Raw genomic sequence first — 14104 nt, forward strand, 5'->3', positions numbered from 1 at the left:
CCTCCTTCCCGGGGAACGGCAGGTTCCTGAACAGATCCCGAGGTCGGCCTCGTCACCAACCCGCAACGCTGAGCGGCCATGAGCTGCAACCGCATGCCCAGCGTGTCACTGTCCAGCACGCTAGGACCATCTAGATGGCCGGCCGTCTGGGGACCAGCACTGCGTTCCAGCCTCATCGCCTGCCGACTCACGGTCCAGGGCGTCTAACCGTAGCCGGCCTTCCAGGCCTGGGACGGCCGTCCCGGGGTTGCCACACTTCCCCGGACCCCAGCACACAGCCGCAGTAGCGGCGGACAGCGGACGGCCCACAGCCGGCCTTCCAGAGGGCGTCCCGTTGGCTCCCAGACACCCCTGCGGCGGGGCCGGGAGAAGTGCATTGTGGGAGGCAGCGCGGCATGCTGGGACCTGTAGTCCGCGGCTCGACGTAGTCCAAGGCGGCCTCTCCGGTCCCTTCAGCCTCAGGAGGCCGTCCCCACACCCCGGCCCGAACCACACCGGTCCGAGGAGGCGCCGGCGACAGCCTTCCAGGCGTGAGTCTCGGCTGAGACACCACCAAGCGCCCCCCCACCCCCCAGCCCTGGAAGGAGAGGCACAACCGACAAGGCCTCACGGCTCGGTGACGCGACTTCCGGCGCCCGGAGGGAGGGGCCACCATGCCACGTGACCAGGAGCACCGCGCCTGGTTGGTTGCTGGGACGACGGTTACCGGGGCGACGGGGCGGGCGCGCACCCGGGCCTTCGGGCGCTGTGGGTGGCGCGGGGCTGGGGGGCCGGGGGGCCGGGGGGCCGGGGGGCCGGAGGGCCGAGCTGGGCCGGGCTAGGGGGCGCGGGCAAGTGGGACAGCGCGCGGCCGGTTCGCCCTTCCCTCCGGGGCCGCGCGCCCGCTCTGCTGCGCTCGGCACCGGGTCGCGGGCTGCAGATGGGCGCCCGGGGTGCCCAAGATGCGGGCGCCGGCCAAGGAGCTCTTCCGCGACGCCGCCTTCCCGGCCTCGGACTCCTCGCTCTTCTCCAGCTTCTCCACGCCGCTGGCCCAGTTCCGGGAGGAGATCACCTGGAGGCGGCCCCAGGTGGGGCGGGCGGGGGAGGAGGGGGAGCGCGCGGGGCTGTCGGGGGTCTCGCGCCGCGTCTCCAGGCCGGCTTCCGGCTGTCCCCAGGAGAAGGCTCCCCGGCCCACCCCCACAGCCCGCTCCGAGTGTGCCGGACCCGAGTTCACAGCCCCCACCTGCGAGCGCTTCCTTCTGTAGGGGATTCACGGCCCCGCGAGCGTGGCGCTTCAGCACACGGCAAACTCAGCCCAACTTGGGTCTGCTGTGAAGGGCTTCTAGTCTGCAAGGCTCTTCTGACCACAAGCGGTCTTGCTCTGTTTTTCCTGCTCCCCTGGAAGGGCCCGGCTGAGCCTGCAAAGCCACGGCCGTTTTATTCTGCACGCTGGTGTGGTGAACGTCATGCCCTTTCAGGTGTAAACATCTCAAGGTGGCAGTTTAGAGGCACGCTCTCGCCCAGTGCTGTGATGATAGCTTTAGAAACGGCGTATCCGCTGAATAAGGCTGTCCCTGGAGCAACCTCATTCTCCCCGAGCGCATGCAGCCGTCTTGGAGACCTCGGCATGCACCCGCCCTGGAAGAGAGCCAGAACTAGCTTTCCTTGGACAGCACCGAGGGCCTGTTTGTCATGGAGGTGCCAAGGGGCAAAGAGCCTGATTGGCTGGGCCAGTGGACTCTAGGTGCAATGGGAGGCCATTAGGGTATTTTTAGTAGAGGAGTGATTTGGTTGGATTTATGTTTTAAGAAGCTCACTCTTCAGCAAGGTGTGCAATGGGCAAGAGTGCAGGGGGCCACTGCAGTGGTCCTGGAGAAAGAGGCAGGGGCTCGCATTAGTGTGACAGCCCTCAGGCTGGGGCTGTGGCGTGGGTGATTAAGGGAGATGTCCAAGGCAGGATTCATAGGTCTTAGTGACCACCTGGAAGTAGAGGGTGAGGATGAAGGGGGGGGATCAAGAACTTCTAGATTTCTAGCCTGAGCACCTGGGGGGATAGGGGTCCTGGTTGATGTGCTGCAGAAACAGGAGGTGGGCTGGAAGTGTAGGCTTGGGTTTTGCTCTCATAGGTTCAAGCAGAACTGACGGTAGGCAAGTGGGTGTGAGAGCCAGGAGCTCAGGAGGAGCGGGGCTAGACGATGCTCCTGGGAACAGGGACCGAACAGATGGCTTACTGTCTGGAGTCTGGGAGGACATCTCGGAGAAAGTAGGGGCAGAGAAGAAGAGACAGCTTGGAACCGAGCCTTAAGGAACCGCAGGTGCCTTGACAAGCAGACTTGAGAAGCAGCAGGCAGTGAGGGGAGAGGACAGCCGGAGCACGTGGAGCCGTGGATGCCAGGAGGGGGGCTGTTGGGCACAGGGGAGCTGCCGTTCTGATGCCGCTGTGTCAGGAAAGAGGCGCGCAGAGGATGCCCGTGGGAGGTGACGACACGGAGGTGACACTGATGCAAAGCGGCTTTGGGGCTGCAGACCTGCTAGGAAGCACGGGGGTGATGCAAGAAACAGGAGGGAGGAAGTGGGGGAGCAGCTCTCGGAGGAGACGGTCGGTGAAGCGCCCGGAGGGGAAGCAGTGCCCAGGGACAGTATCTCAGAGGCGGCGGGCCTCCTCTCCCAGGCCTGTGCTGGTGGGATCCTGCCTGCAGGGCTGGGGGAGGGGGGCCGTGGATGCACTCAGGCACTGAGAGCAGCAGGGGTCGGGTCAGGGGGCTTCTGGTGGAGCCCCGGGCAAGGCCGCTGCTCAGAGGGACCTGGGTGTTTTGAGGAGAGCAGGAGAAAGGTCGACTCATCTGGGGTGTGGAGAACTGAGCCTTGTAGAGAAGCAGTATGGAAGACCCCCTTGATACCTGCCTTTGTGAATTTAAAGGGAAACCGTTTTCTAGACCAACATTTCATTGTTGCACAGAGGTGGTGGGATTCGTCCAGAGTTGGGGGAGCGGTGCAGTTTGCCAATCAAGGAAGGTGGGCGGAGATAGGGAGCCCAGAAGCCAAGCTGGACGGGCTGATGTGCAACCTGGAGGGGCTGACGGGTACCGGCCGCAAGAGGTCAGCCTGTTGGCCCTCTTGGGCAGCGTGGGTGACCGGAAGAGCCCCTCCCCTAACCCTGTCACACGGGGCCTCTGCTTGTGGTTTCATGGCCAGCCCGAGCACAGTGTCACTCCGGACGATTTTCTTTATTTCAGGAAATCTGCGCCACGCCCCGGCTGTTTGCAGGTAGCCCGCAGGAAGGGCAGGTGAAGCAAGGGCTGCTGGGAGACTGTTGGTTCCTGTGTGCGTGTGCCGCCCTGCAGAAGAGCCGCCACCTCCTGGACCAGGTGTCTGCCTGCCGCCCGCGGCCGCCTCCCCTCCTCTCTCTTCCTGTCTGACTGCGTAGGAAGGAAGCGGGGTTGGGCGGGGGGCCTCCGCCATCGGGCCCAGCGGCCCCCTCTCCGTCAGGGACGGGCAGGGTGCTTTCCGCTGCACCTGCTCCACCACCTCCCAAGCCCTGGGTCAGCCGTGTATTTGTGACATGTATACATACACACACACATATATAAGTTTTAACTTGACAGCGCTGGGTTTAGTTGCAGCAAGTGGGATCTAGTTCCTTGACCAGGCTAGATCAAACCCAAGCCCCCTGCGTTGGGAGCGCGAAGTCTTAGCCCCCGACCACCAGGGAAGTCCCAGGCAGGCTTTTGGGAGAAAAAGACAAACATGCCGGCCCAAAGAAGGAGAGGGTCGGTTGAGGGATCCTGTGTGGGTTTGGAGTAAGTTTTCTGGCTAGTGGGGGTGGTGGTTCTCTTTTCTTATAGGTTTTGAATATAAATTGGAGAAAGAAATACCAGTCCACTCCAGTATTCTTGCCTAGAGAATCCCATGGACAGAGGAGCCTGGCAGGCTACAGGCCATGGGGTTGCAAGAATGAGACACGATTAAGCGCCTAAACCACCAGCGTAAATTGGCAAAGGTGGTTAGAACTGTTTCAGATGCAGGCGGACCCCGCAGGAATAGGAGGCCCTTGAGACTCCCCCAGGAGCACTCGCGGCCTGGCTGAGTGTGACTGGTGAAAGCAGCAGTGTTGACCGCTTTCCAAGCGGCTCCCATGTCCCCAGTGCTGGGCCAAGCCCACCACAGTTGCCGGCTTTCATTCTCACAGGCCTTGGTGGCCTGGACCCCCTCTTACAAACGAGGCGCTGAAACTGTGGTCATGTCCCAGCTGACAAGGGCAGAGCCGGGACCCAACGGGGCCGTGTGGGTGCAGACCCCGTCCTGTCTCAGCCCTGGGCCGGAATCGCGGCCCCAACCGTGAACATGAGCTGGGTGTTGGCGGAGCTGAGTGCCCGGGCTCCAGCCTGGGTAGGTGCCTCCTCCGCCATGCAGGACTCTGAAGTCATGCTTGTCGTGGATTCAGGGCCCGCGCTCCCTGGGGACGAGCTCATGATGGCTGGCTAGAGCCTCGGAGGCGATGGTCGCTCAGAGTGGCCCTGGCACCTTTCACTGGAAGGTCTGTGACCTTCTGTCCCCCAAGTGGCGTTCACGCAAGCCGGACAGCCAGGCGCGTGCCGGGGGTGCAGCATCCGGCGCAGTCACGCTCTGGCCAGGGCGCGGGACATGCCGCCTGGGCCTTCTCTCACCGTCTCCTTTTGCCTCCCCTCCCACGCACGCTAGGTCTTCCCTCCAGGACAGCCGAACTGGCTCGACCAGACGTACCGGGGCTCCTTCACCTGTCGAGTCTGGCAGTTTGGACGCTGGGTGGAGGTGACCATAGATGACCGTCTGCCTTGTCTTGCAGGGAGACTCTGCTTCTCCCGGTGCCAGAGAGAGGATGTGTTCTGGCTCCCCTTACTGGAGAAGGTCTATGCCAAGTACGCCGGCTGGCGTGGAGGGGCTGGGCGGGCGGGCGGGGGTCCTGGGCCGCAGCGCCCTTGTGGGCCCTGAGGGCCTCCAGGGTGGGCTGGCCTGTCCAGAGACCGAAGTGCTGAGGCTTGGCCCATAGGCTGCTGTCGCCTCGGTCCGCGCCCCCTTCCCTGCCCTCACGTCACAGTCAGGCACAGGGGCATTGCCTCTAGAGAGAGGGTGCATGTCGTCCTCTCTCTTTCCTCAAACCCAAGCAAGAGAAGCCTCTCCGTCCACCTGGTTCTCACCCTGGGGACAGGCGGCCTCTCTGCAGGTGGCTGGGAAGGAGTGAGGTGTCCAAGGTGTCAGACTTGTCTGTTGTGGTCCTGAGACCATGGATGCACTCCCTGGACGCTGGTGGTCGTGCTGAAGGAGGCTGGGTCGGGAGGTGAACCTCCATGGCAGGAGTGAGCCCCTCCATCAACCTCACGTCGGGCCGAGGGCCTTGATCGTGAGAGGCGGAGGGGTGGATGCTCATGGCCACTGTGCCCACTCCTGCTGGTGCCCGTTGTGGGCCTTCTGCCTGGAGGCGAGCTTGTGCCTGGACGTGGTGGGGACAGGGCGGGGTGGAAAGAGAGGTGATCGAGGTGGGTCAGAGGCAGACCATGGGGGGACAGGAGGGCTGAGGGCCCAGTGCCGGGCCTCACGCCACCTGGCTGTCTCCCTAGGGTCCACGGCTCCTATGAACAGCTGTGGGCGGGGCAGGTGGCAGACGCCCTGGTGGACCTCACTGGCGGCCTGGCCGAAAGGTGGAACCTGAAGGACGTGGCCGGAACCAGTGGCCAGCAGGACAGGCCCCGTGGCGCGGAACGCAGGACTTGCCGGCATCTGCTCAGCTTGAAGGACCGCTGTCTGCTGAGCTGCTCGGTGCTCGGCCCCAGGACAGGTAGGGGGAGCGGGCGGCGGCCTCGCGGGCGGCATGCCTGAGCCCTCGCTGCCTCCTGCCCGAGCTTTGTACTCAGATCCTGTTGGGACTGAGTCGAGAGAGGACCTTTGTCCTCAGAGCTGGTGTCCCGGGTGTGACCTTCCCTTCTGACCGGGCTTCTCCGGAGGGCAGTGTCCCACCTTCCCTTGACCAGGACTGGCCTCCAGGGCGAGAGGGGTGTCTGCACTGGGGTCCCCGAACGCAGAGTGGTGGCATCATCTCTGGCCCGGCTAGTGACCAGGCAAAACCAGCGCTTAGGTTTCCACGTTAGTGATATGCGTGCTCACGAAGCAAGTCTGTTGAAAGACAAAGTCACCCAAACGTGACTACTCTGACTTGTTACTGCCCTTTCTCAGTTTTCTTCGTGAGACGCGTGTGTTCTGTGTTAGGTGTCACTTTCTGTGTGCTGCGTGAACTTTGTCAGGGTCCTGCTTTATCCCCGTATCTGCCACGTTTTTCTGAATCCATCCCTTAGTGTCTGATATTTAAGGACTTTCCAGTTTCATGCTGTTATAGATGACATCACGGTGAGCATCTTTGTGCACAATTGCTTTCATATTTAAGATTATTTTTGTAATGGGACTTTTGTCCAAAGTGTCATCTGGGCGAGGACCGAGGCCCAAAGAAGGCAATGGTTTGCAGGCCTGGTGGCAGCTGAGCCCAAATCCAAGGCCACGCGCTCCCAGTGGCCCCACGCTGGACCAGGTCACATCCCAGTTGACTGGCCCACTGTGGTCAGGATTCAGTGCCCTGGCAGTGCAGCTGGCGGGCTGTGTGACCCAGGCAAGGAGGCGGGCCTGTGTCCGCTCGGCGTGTGGACTTTACGGCTGTTCCTCCCCCAGGGACCCGGGAGCTGGGCGAGTTTCACGCTTTTATCGTGTCGGATCTGCGAGAGCTCCAGGATCGGGCCGGCCGGAGCGTCCTGCTGCTGCGCATTCAGAACCCCTGGGGCCGGCGGTGCTGGCAGGGGCCCTGGAGGGAGGGGTGAGTGCGGGCGGGAGCTCTGGGTCTCCGTCTGTGGGTGGTGGGCGGCGGTAAGGGGGCCGCCGTGGCCAAGAGCCCTCTTGACCGTGCGTGTGCCTGCTGCCTGTGGCTTGGACCGTGGTCAGGACAGTGTTTGGTCTCTGGCAAGGCCCACTTGGCACCTGCTCTGTGCAGGGCCCCAGACGGCCTTGGGAGGCTGGCTTCGTGCTGGGCCCCGCGACCCCAGCGACGCTGAGAGGCAGGGCCTGTCCTGAGGGCACCCACGGACGGAGGATGCCCCCTGGGCTGCAGGTGGGTGCTTGCTCCCAGGCCTCCGCTCCGCTGAAGGGGGTTCCTTGCAGGGGTGAAGGGTGGAGCCAGGTGGAGCCGGCGGTCCAGGTGGAGCTGCTGTCTCAGCTGCAGGATGGGGAGTTCTGGGTGGAGGAGGACGAGTTTCTGCGGGAGTTTGACGAGGTCACCATTGGCTTCCCCAGCACGGAGGCTGGCCACCTGCAGAGCCTGCACTCAGGTGAGGGAGGCCCGGAGAGACCGCCCGCCCTCTGAAGTGGGGTGGGCCACCCGGCGCCCCTCTCGCCACCCGGCTTCTCTTGAGGGCGGAGCGCTGGTCCCATCCCTGCTGCCCAGGGGGACAGGTGGCCGGGTGGGATGTCCTCATGGTGCGGGGCTCCTGACGCCAAGTTGGGGCTGGGGGCGTGAGGGGAACCCCGTCCCCGCGGCTGAGCGGTGCATTCCTGCCCAGGAAAGGTGCTATGCCACACTCAGGAGCTGCCCGGGGCCTGGGTCAAGGGCCAGTCGGCGGGAGGCTGTCGGAACAACAGCGGCTTCCCCAGCAACCCCAAGTTCTGGCTGCGGGTCTGCGAGCCCAGCGAGGTGTACGTGGGTGTCCTGCAGAGGCCCCGGGTGCGTGCAGCCGGCCTCCCTGGCAGAGACTACCAGGCCGTGGGCCTGCACCTCTGGAAGGTAGCCCGCCTGGGCCTGGTGCCCCACCCCATGGGACGTGGAGGCCTGAGCCCCCGGAGCCCCCCGCCTGCCCTTTCCACCCCCACCCCATCAGATCTGAGTCCACAGGACTTGCCTCCCTCCCCCCAGCCTGGGTGTGTCTCCTGGCCAAAGGCAAACAGCGCGGAAACAGCCTGGCGGGGCTGCGAGGGCTCCAGGGGGTGGTCCTGGCCAGTGTCCGCTCCCTCAGCCCCTTCCCTCCAATGCGGATGGGAGGTCCCGGTGTCTTGGGTCACAGAGTCGCTGGCAAGCCTGGCAGGCCCAGGTGGCGTCAGCCACATGTCTTTACCGGCATGTGCGTCTCACGTGGGACGCAGCCGCTGACTCCGGGGCTGAGGGCAAGGCGCAGGTTCTCAGGGAGGGCCCTGAAGGCCTGGGTGCTCAAAGGGGAGGCCTCTGCTGGGGGCGGAGCAGGGGCCTCCCTGGCTCTGACAGGCGCTCTGGGGCCTCCCCTGCAGGTGGAGAAGCGGCGGGTCAACCTGCCCAGGGCCCTGTCTGCGCCGCCGGTGGCGGGCACCGCATGCCATGCCTATGACCGCGAGGTGCACCTGCGCTGTGAGCTCGGCCCGGGCTTCTACCTGGCTGTGCCCAGCACCTTCCTGAAGGACGTGCCGGGGCAGTTCCTGCTCCGGGTCTTCTCCACCGGGAGAGTCGCGCTCAGGTGAGGGCGGGGCAGGGGGCGTGGCCGGGCGGCTCCCGCGGGCTCCGGGCTCGCTCACCAGCGCCTCCTGCCTGTCTCCGCAGCGCCGTCCAGCCGGCCGCCCCGGGCCCCGCCCCCCGGGAGGTCCCGCCGGCGGGCGAGTGGGAGACCGTGCGGCTGCGGGGCTCCTGGAGAGTCGGCCGGACCGCGGGGGGCAGCCGCAACTTCGCCTCCTACCCCAGCAACCCCCGCTTCCCCCTGTCGGTGCCGGAGGGCGCGGGCCCGCGCTGCGTGCGCATTTCCCTCCGCCAGCACTGCGGCGACCGCCAGTGCCTCCCCATCGGCTTCCACGTCTTCCAGGCAGGCACCGGGCGGGTGGGGTCTGCCTGCGTCATCCAGCCCCTGCGAGACTCCTGTCCCGCTCTCCTAGAGTCTGTAGCCCACGGGGGTCGCGGGGTCACCGGTCAGCTCAGGCAGCCCTGGCCGCTCACCTGGGCCCAGAGCAGCTGGACGCCTGGGTCCTGTGCGAGGTGTGAAAGTGGCTCAGTTGTGACCAACTCTTTGCGACCTGGATTCTCACGGCCAGAATACTGGAGTGGGTACCTTTCCCTTCTCCAGGGGATCTTCCCAAGCCAGGGATGGAACCTAGGTCTCCCGCATCGCAGGTGGATTCTTTACCAGCTGAGCCCCCAGGGACTCCCCCTGGAGTCCTGAGCTGCCCTCAGAAAGGCGCCTCCAGCCAGGAGCCCCCACAGGGCGCGGTGGGCACAGGGTCGAGCAGCCGCCTCCCTGAAGCCACGGGAATCCCTGGCCCCTCTCCAGTGCCTGGACCAGTGGGGGCTTGGGCTTGTCGGGACAGGGAGGGGGGCAGCCCACACCGCCTCAGCTGGACAGACGGATGCGCCACCCACCCAGTGAGGGCTTCCAGATCAGAAAGGGGACGTAGAGTGGGGCCCCGAGGCACTCAGGGCCCAGTAGCTCAAGGCAGGCCAAGTCCCAGACAGGAGAGAAGGGACGCTCTCGGGAGAGAGTGCCATTTCCCCAACCCCACGCGGCCGGGAGCCGGGGCCCCACAGAGGAGAGACTGCTCCTGGGTCCTGGGGGCCACCGAGGATCTGGTGGCAGGCGGCCGCGAGAAGGCCAGGAAGTCACAGTGCCACCCAGAGTGCGTTCCCAGCTTCAGTCCGCCCTTCTGAAATGCAGGCAGGACGTGCTTTGCAGACCTGCGGTTGGAGTGTGGGGGGAAGTGCAGTGCCAGAGGTCGCAAACTCCCCACCCCTTATGGGGGCCCCGCTTGAGGATGGGGCTGGGCAGGGCCTGGTGTCCCGAGGAGGGTGTGGTCCAGAAGGTGGGCCAGAGCCGTGCCGTCGTGGGGCCTGGGTGGGGGCGGCTCTTCCCTGTGCCCTTGGGGTCCCGACAGTCGTGGGCACCATGCTGTGGCCATGCTCCCCAGGGCAGGTCCCCAGGGGCTGCGGGAGAGGGGCCAGTGCATGGACAGTGAGGTGCCCGCCTGGGGGGGCCGGCACGGCGGCGCTTCTGCAGGTCCCCGGGCACGGGGCCACGTGGGTGGTGGGGTCTAGTGAGGCGCCTGGCATGTGACGACGGCCAGGCAGACTGCCAGCTGCCCCCAGCCAGGGCGGCCTCGCTGGGAAGGAAGCCAGGTCGAGGTTGCAGGAAGGGACTGGCCCTTGCAGTCCTGGCGGCCGCAGCCGGTTTGGTCGCCCACAGGCGGGTCCCCCGTCTGAGCCCCGGCCTCCCCCAGGTTCCAGCGGACAGCAGGGGCCAGGACGCGCCCTCCCTGCTGCTGCAGGAGCCTCTGCTGAGCTGCGTGCCGCACTGCTACGCCCAGGAGGTGAGCCGGCTCTGCCACCTGCCCGCCGGTGCCTACCACATCGTGCCCTCCACCTACCTGCCGGACACAGAGGGCGCCTTCACAGTGACCGTGGAGACCAGAATCGACAGGTGGGCACCGGGGCTCTGCGCGTGCCCTGTGCCTGTGCGTGTCCCCCTGGTTCCCCCCCAGTCACCCACACATCCCGACTCACACCTGTCCCGCAGAGCACGAGGCCTGTGAGGAGAGCTGACGGCCCTGAAGCTCACTGCCCCCCGCGCCCCACCCGCCCCGGTGTGCGGGAGGCCCAGGGTGAGGGGCCTGGAGCTCACTGCCCCCCACCCCTGGGATGCAGGGAGGCCCGGGGTGACAAGCCTGGAGCTCACTGCCCCCGCCCCCGGGGTGCGGGGAGGCCCAGGGTGACGGGCCTGGAGCTCACTGCCCCCGCCCCTGGGATGCGGGGAGGCCTGGGGTGACAAGCCTGGAGCTCACTGCCCCCCGCCCCCGGGGTGCGGGAGGCCCAGATGACAGTGGCGTTCTCTCCCGCAGGCGCTCCATTCACAGCCAGGAGATGCTGGGGCAGCCGCTCCAGGAGGTGCGTGTGGGGCCCACAGGGGAGGGCCCTCCCAGTGCCCTGGGTCTTAGCTGCTTCCCAGCCCTTCCCTGCAGCCACCCCGCGGGCCCCAGGCAGAGATTCTCAGGGTGGAGACAGCCCCGGGACAGGCGAGGGGGGTGGTCTTCACCTGCCAGCCGGGACAGCGCCTCCCAGCCCTCGCCCCTCCTCCTGCAGGCCTCCTTCATGGCAGTGATGAAAGCCTGAGCGGCTGACCCTGTGTGCGGGCTCTGGTGACCCACGGCGGCCGGCCTGTGTGCATCCTAGAAGCAGCAGTCCTGGGGTCCAGTGGGAGTCGCGGGAAGAGCCCAGACGGGCACCAGGGTCCTCGTGACTGAGCCTCTGGAATCTCCACGCGGTCTCTCCGCTGTCCTGGAGACAGGCCGTACAGCAGAGGAGCACGTCGAGACAGATCCTGTTTGAACTATTTGTTAGAAACGTTTTTAGGATCACGTTTATAAATAAACACGAGTATCAAGCAGCGTCCAGCTGGTTCAGGTGGTCGGCAGGAGCAGGTGGGGGCTCCCACCGGCCGCTGACATGCGGGGGGTGACTGGGGCCCAGCGGGGCGGGGCTGGTGAGGGGAGGAGGTGAGAAGACGGGCGCATGACAGGTCTTGGGTGGGAGCGGTGGGGGGTGCCCATCCACACGAGGTCCCCCCACCACCTCCAGTCTTCTGGTCTCCCAGCCGGTGGCACTCAGGTGTGGACGCGCCCCCAGGTGCCCAGTGGCCATGTTGGAGGTACAGGGTTCAGTCCTCTGCTCGTGACTCGGTGGGGGTGTCCCTGCAGGCCTCGACCCCAGGCCTCTAAACCCCTAACCACTTGGGAGTGCGGGGCCCTGGCCTTGGCCTGGCGTGTCTCCTGTCCCCACGCGTCCCCTGACTCTGCACCGTGTTGTCAGCGTGATCAGGGTGCCTGGCCAGTTGGGCTCCTTGTCCGGAGTTACAACGTCATTTCCTGGGAGGGGCTGCAGGGCCTCTGGTCCTGGCGGGAGGTCTTCCTGCCCATTCCTGACTTGCCTGCAGCTCCTTGGGAGCAGGCGGTGTCCCTGGAAACCCTGGCTGTGAGTCAGGGGGAGATAGGGTGGGACCACTGCCCCTGAGGGGACCACCCCACACCTTGAGCGCCTCGAGGGGGTCCCCGTTCCCACCCTCCCCGAGGTACCGTCTGTGATTTGTTGTCTGGGGGGCAGGGCAGAGGCATCAGTCTCTCCCCTGGCCTTCCCGCCTGGGCTCCAACCCCAGAGAGGGAGTTGGACTTCTGCACGCGGCCGTCCCAGTTTCGTGCTTGGAGAACAGGAAGTGATCCCATCGCCCCCGTGAGCGGTCCTGGCAAGGGTGCACGGTCAGCAGCTCGCTGTGTCCCGCCGCGGTGCGGCGGCAGTGTCAGCTGTGGGCCTGAGTGCCTGGGGCCTGGTCCTCCCCGCCCCTCCCTGAGCACGGCCACAGAGCGAGGGCCCGCCGGCCTGGTGGTGGCAGCACGTGGGGAGTCTGTCCTGCACACTCACGGGGGAGGTGGCCTTCCTCTGGGGCCCGACCACCTCTGTAGTCAGCGGGCCCAGGCCTGCTCCCGCCCTGCTCTGGGACTGCTCCCTTCGCGGCCAGCGGCAGCCTCACCCCTGGCCCATCCCCTGGAGCTGCTCCTGTTCCTGCATCTCAAACCCACTGCCCCCTCGGCCCCTCCCCAATCCACCCGGTCAAACAGCGCCCGGACAGGACAAGACCACGTCTGTGCCAGGGCCGCCGTCTTGGTGCCCCCAGGGCCGGTGGGTGACCCGGCTCCGAACCCCATGGTATCACCTCTTCTCAGACTGTAGAGGCTGACACAAACAAGTCTGGGGTGCAGGATGTTTACAAGGGAAGGAGATCTGAGGTTTGCACCTGGGGGCCCGCGTGGGGCTTAAACGCAGGTCTTCTGGGAAGGTGTTGACCTCAGGCATCCTCAGGAGAAAGAGCAGGGCTTCATGTGGGCACATGGAAGCCCGCCTGCAAGCCTGGACGGGGTCTCCGCCAAGAACCAACCTGGCCTGGCCCCCGACCACAGACGTCCAGCTCCCAGAGTTGGAGACGTCAGCATCTGTGGTTAAGCCCCAAGCCTACGGGGTTTTCTTTTGGTTCCTAGGCCTCGGGCCGAGGGCTTCCCTGGGGTGGAACTTCTCTCTGAGCCTCCACGGGGTGTGCTGTTTGCAGCTGCTGCTGCCGCCTCGAAGAACTCATCCTGAGATCAGCTGGGGTGGGGGCCGGGGGCGAGGAGCAGGAAATCTCTCCAGACCCGCAGGTCCCCCCAGCCTCAGAGGCCTCTGCGGTTGGCCAGCTCACCCCTGCCCGACAGCCCCGGCCGGATGACCAATTTCACTGCAAGCCAGCCGTGGGCCAGACACTGCTCCCTCGGGCCAGCCCCGGCTGCCTGCTCCCTCCCCGGGCCATCGGGGGGCCTCTGGGGGCGCCCTTGAGCCAGCCACTGCGTCTCAGCTCTGGCTTTTCCCACCTCCTTTCCTTCCCCGCTTGGTCCTGGGAGGCTGGTGGCTTCAGTGAGAACAGAGAGCCGGGGCTTCAGGCAGAGGCCCTGCAGATCACTCCCCTTCCAAAGAAGCCTGAAAAGGAAGATGCTACCCACCGCCCGTCACCATCAGCCCCTCAGCCCCGGGCAAGGCGCCAGAACCCCAGAAGGAGGATGGAACGCTGCCAGCTTTTCCCCAGGCGCCCAAGGGGTGACCCACGGTTCTCCTCGGTTCCCCTCGGGCCGTCAGGGTCCCACGGCGGAGTCGGGTGAAGGCCAGGACCACGGTCACTGTAGATGGGAAGGCAGCGACCGCCTGGGGCAATGGGTGCCGGCCTCAGCCCCCGAGCCAGAGGAAGCGGTATCTGGGCGCGGAGAGGCAGGGCGCCATCGGGGGTTGTCTCCGTGCCCCTTGCACCAGGCCCCCTCCCACCGTCAGCCCCTGGGCCTGCACCAGCTGTTACACCATCCTTTCGCAAGAGGCACCAGCCCACGGAGCTGAGGGGGCCTTTCCTTCCCCAGGCCAGCCTCCGTGCCGGGCAGGCCGGTTCCAGTCGGGGCAGCCACCTTCTAGCTGAGCCGTCACAGAGCAGCTCGTGCTCTCTGGGCTCCAGTGTCCTTGCTGGAAGTGTGGGCAGGCTCTGGCCTGTCCCCTGTCCAGCCTCTTCCCCTTTGGTTTGCCCTGGAGTCCTCGGTCTGGAAG

General features: G+C 65.8%; 1 protein-coding gene across 3 annotated transcripts; it reads left to right on the forward strand.

The window, feature by feature from the left end:
• Positions 1-720: 720 nt before the first annotated feature.
• Positions 721-11384, forward strand: CAPN10 (calpain 10). 3 transcript variants are annotated; one of them, XM_043462171.1, is made up of 12 exons: positions 721-1067; positions 3216-3347; positions 4681-4877; positions 5577-5794; positions 6676-6817; positions 7159-7325; positions 7557-7777; positions 8275-8477; positions 8561-8816; positions 10219-10418; positions 10837-10882; positions 11078-11384. In XM_043462171.1, exons 1-12 carry the CDS (start codon positions 942-944, stop codon positions 11105-11107), a joined length of 1938 nt encoding a protein of 645 aa, XP_043318106.1. In that variant the 5' UTR covers positions 721-941; the 3' UTR covers positions 11108-11384. The 3 variants fall into 3 exon arrangements, with proteins under 3 accessions (XP_043318106.1, XP_043318107.1, XP_043318105.1); XM_043462170.1 differs by lacking the exon at positions 721-1067 and adding an exon at positions 1093-3078; XM_043462172.1 differs by lacking the exons at positions 721-1067; positions 8561-8816; positions 10837-10882; positions 11078-11384 and adding an exon at positions 1090-3078 and having other exon boundaries at positions 10219-10409.
• The last annotated feature ends 2720 nt before the right edge of the window (positions 11385-14104 follow it).

This window comes from Cervus canadensis, chromosome 2 (assembly GCF_019320065.1).
Source record: "Cervus canadensis isolate Bull #8, Minnesota chromosome 2, ASM1932006v1, whole genome shotgun sequence".
In the NCBI taxonomy this organism is placed as follows: domain Eukaryota; kingdom Metazoa; phylum Chordata; class Mammalia; order Artiodactyla; family Cervidae; genus Cervus; species Cervus canadensis.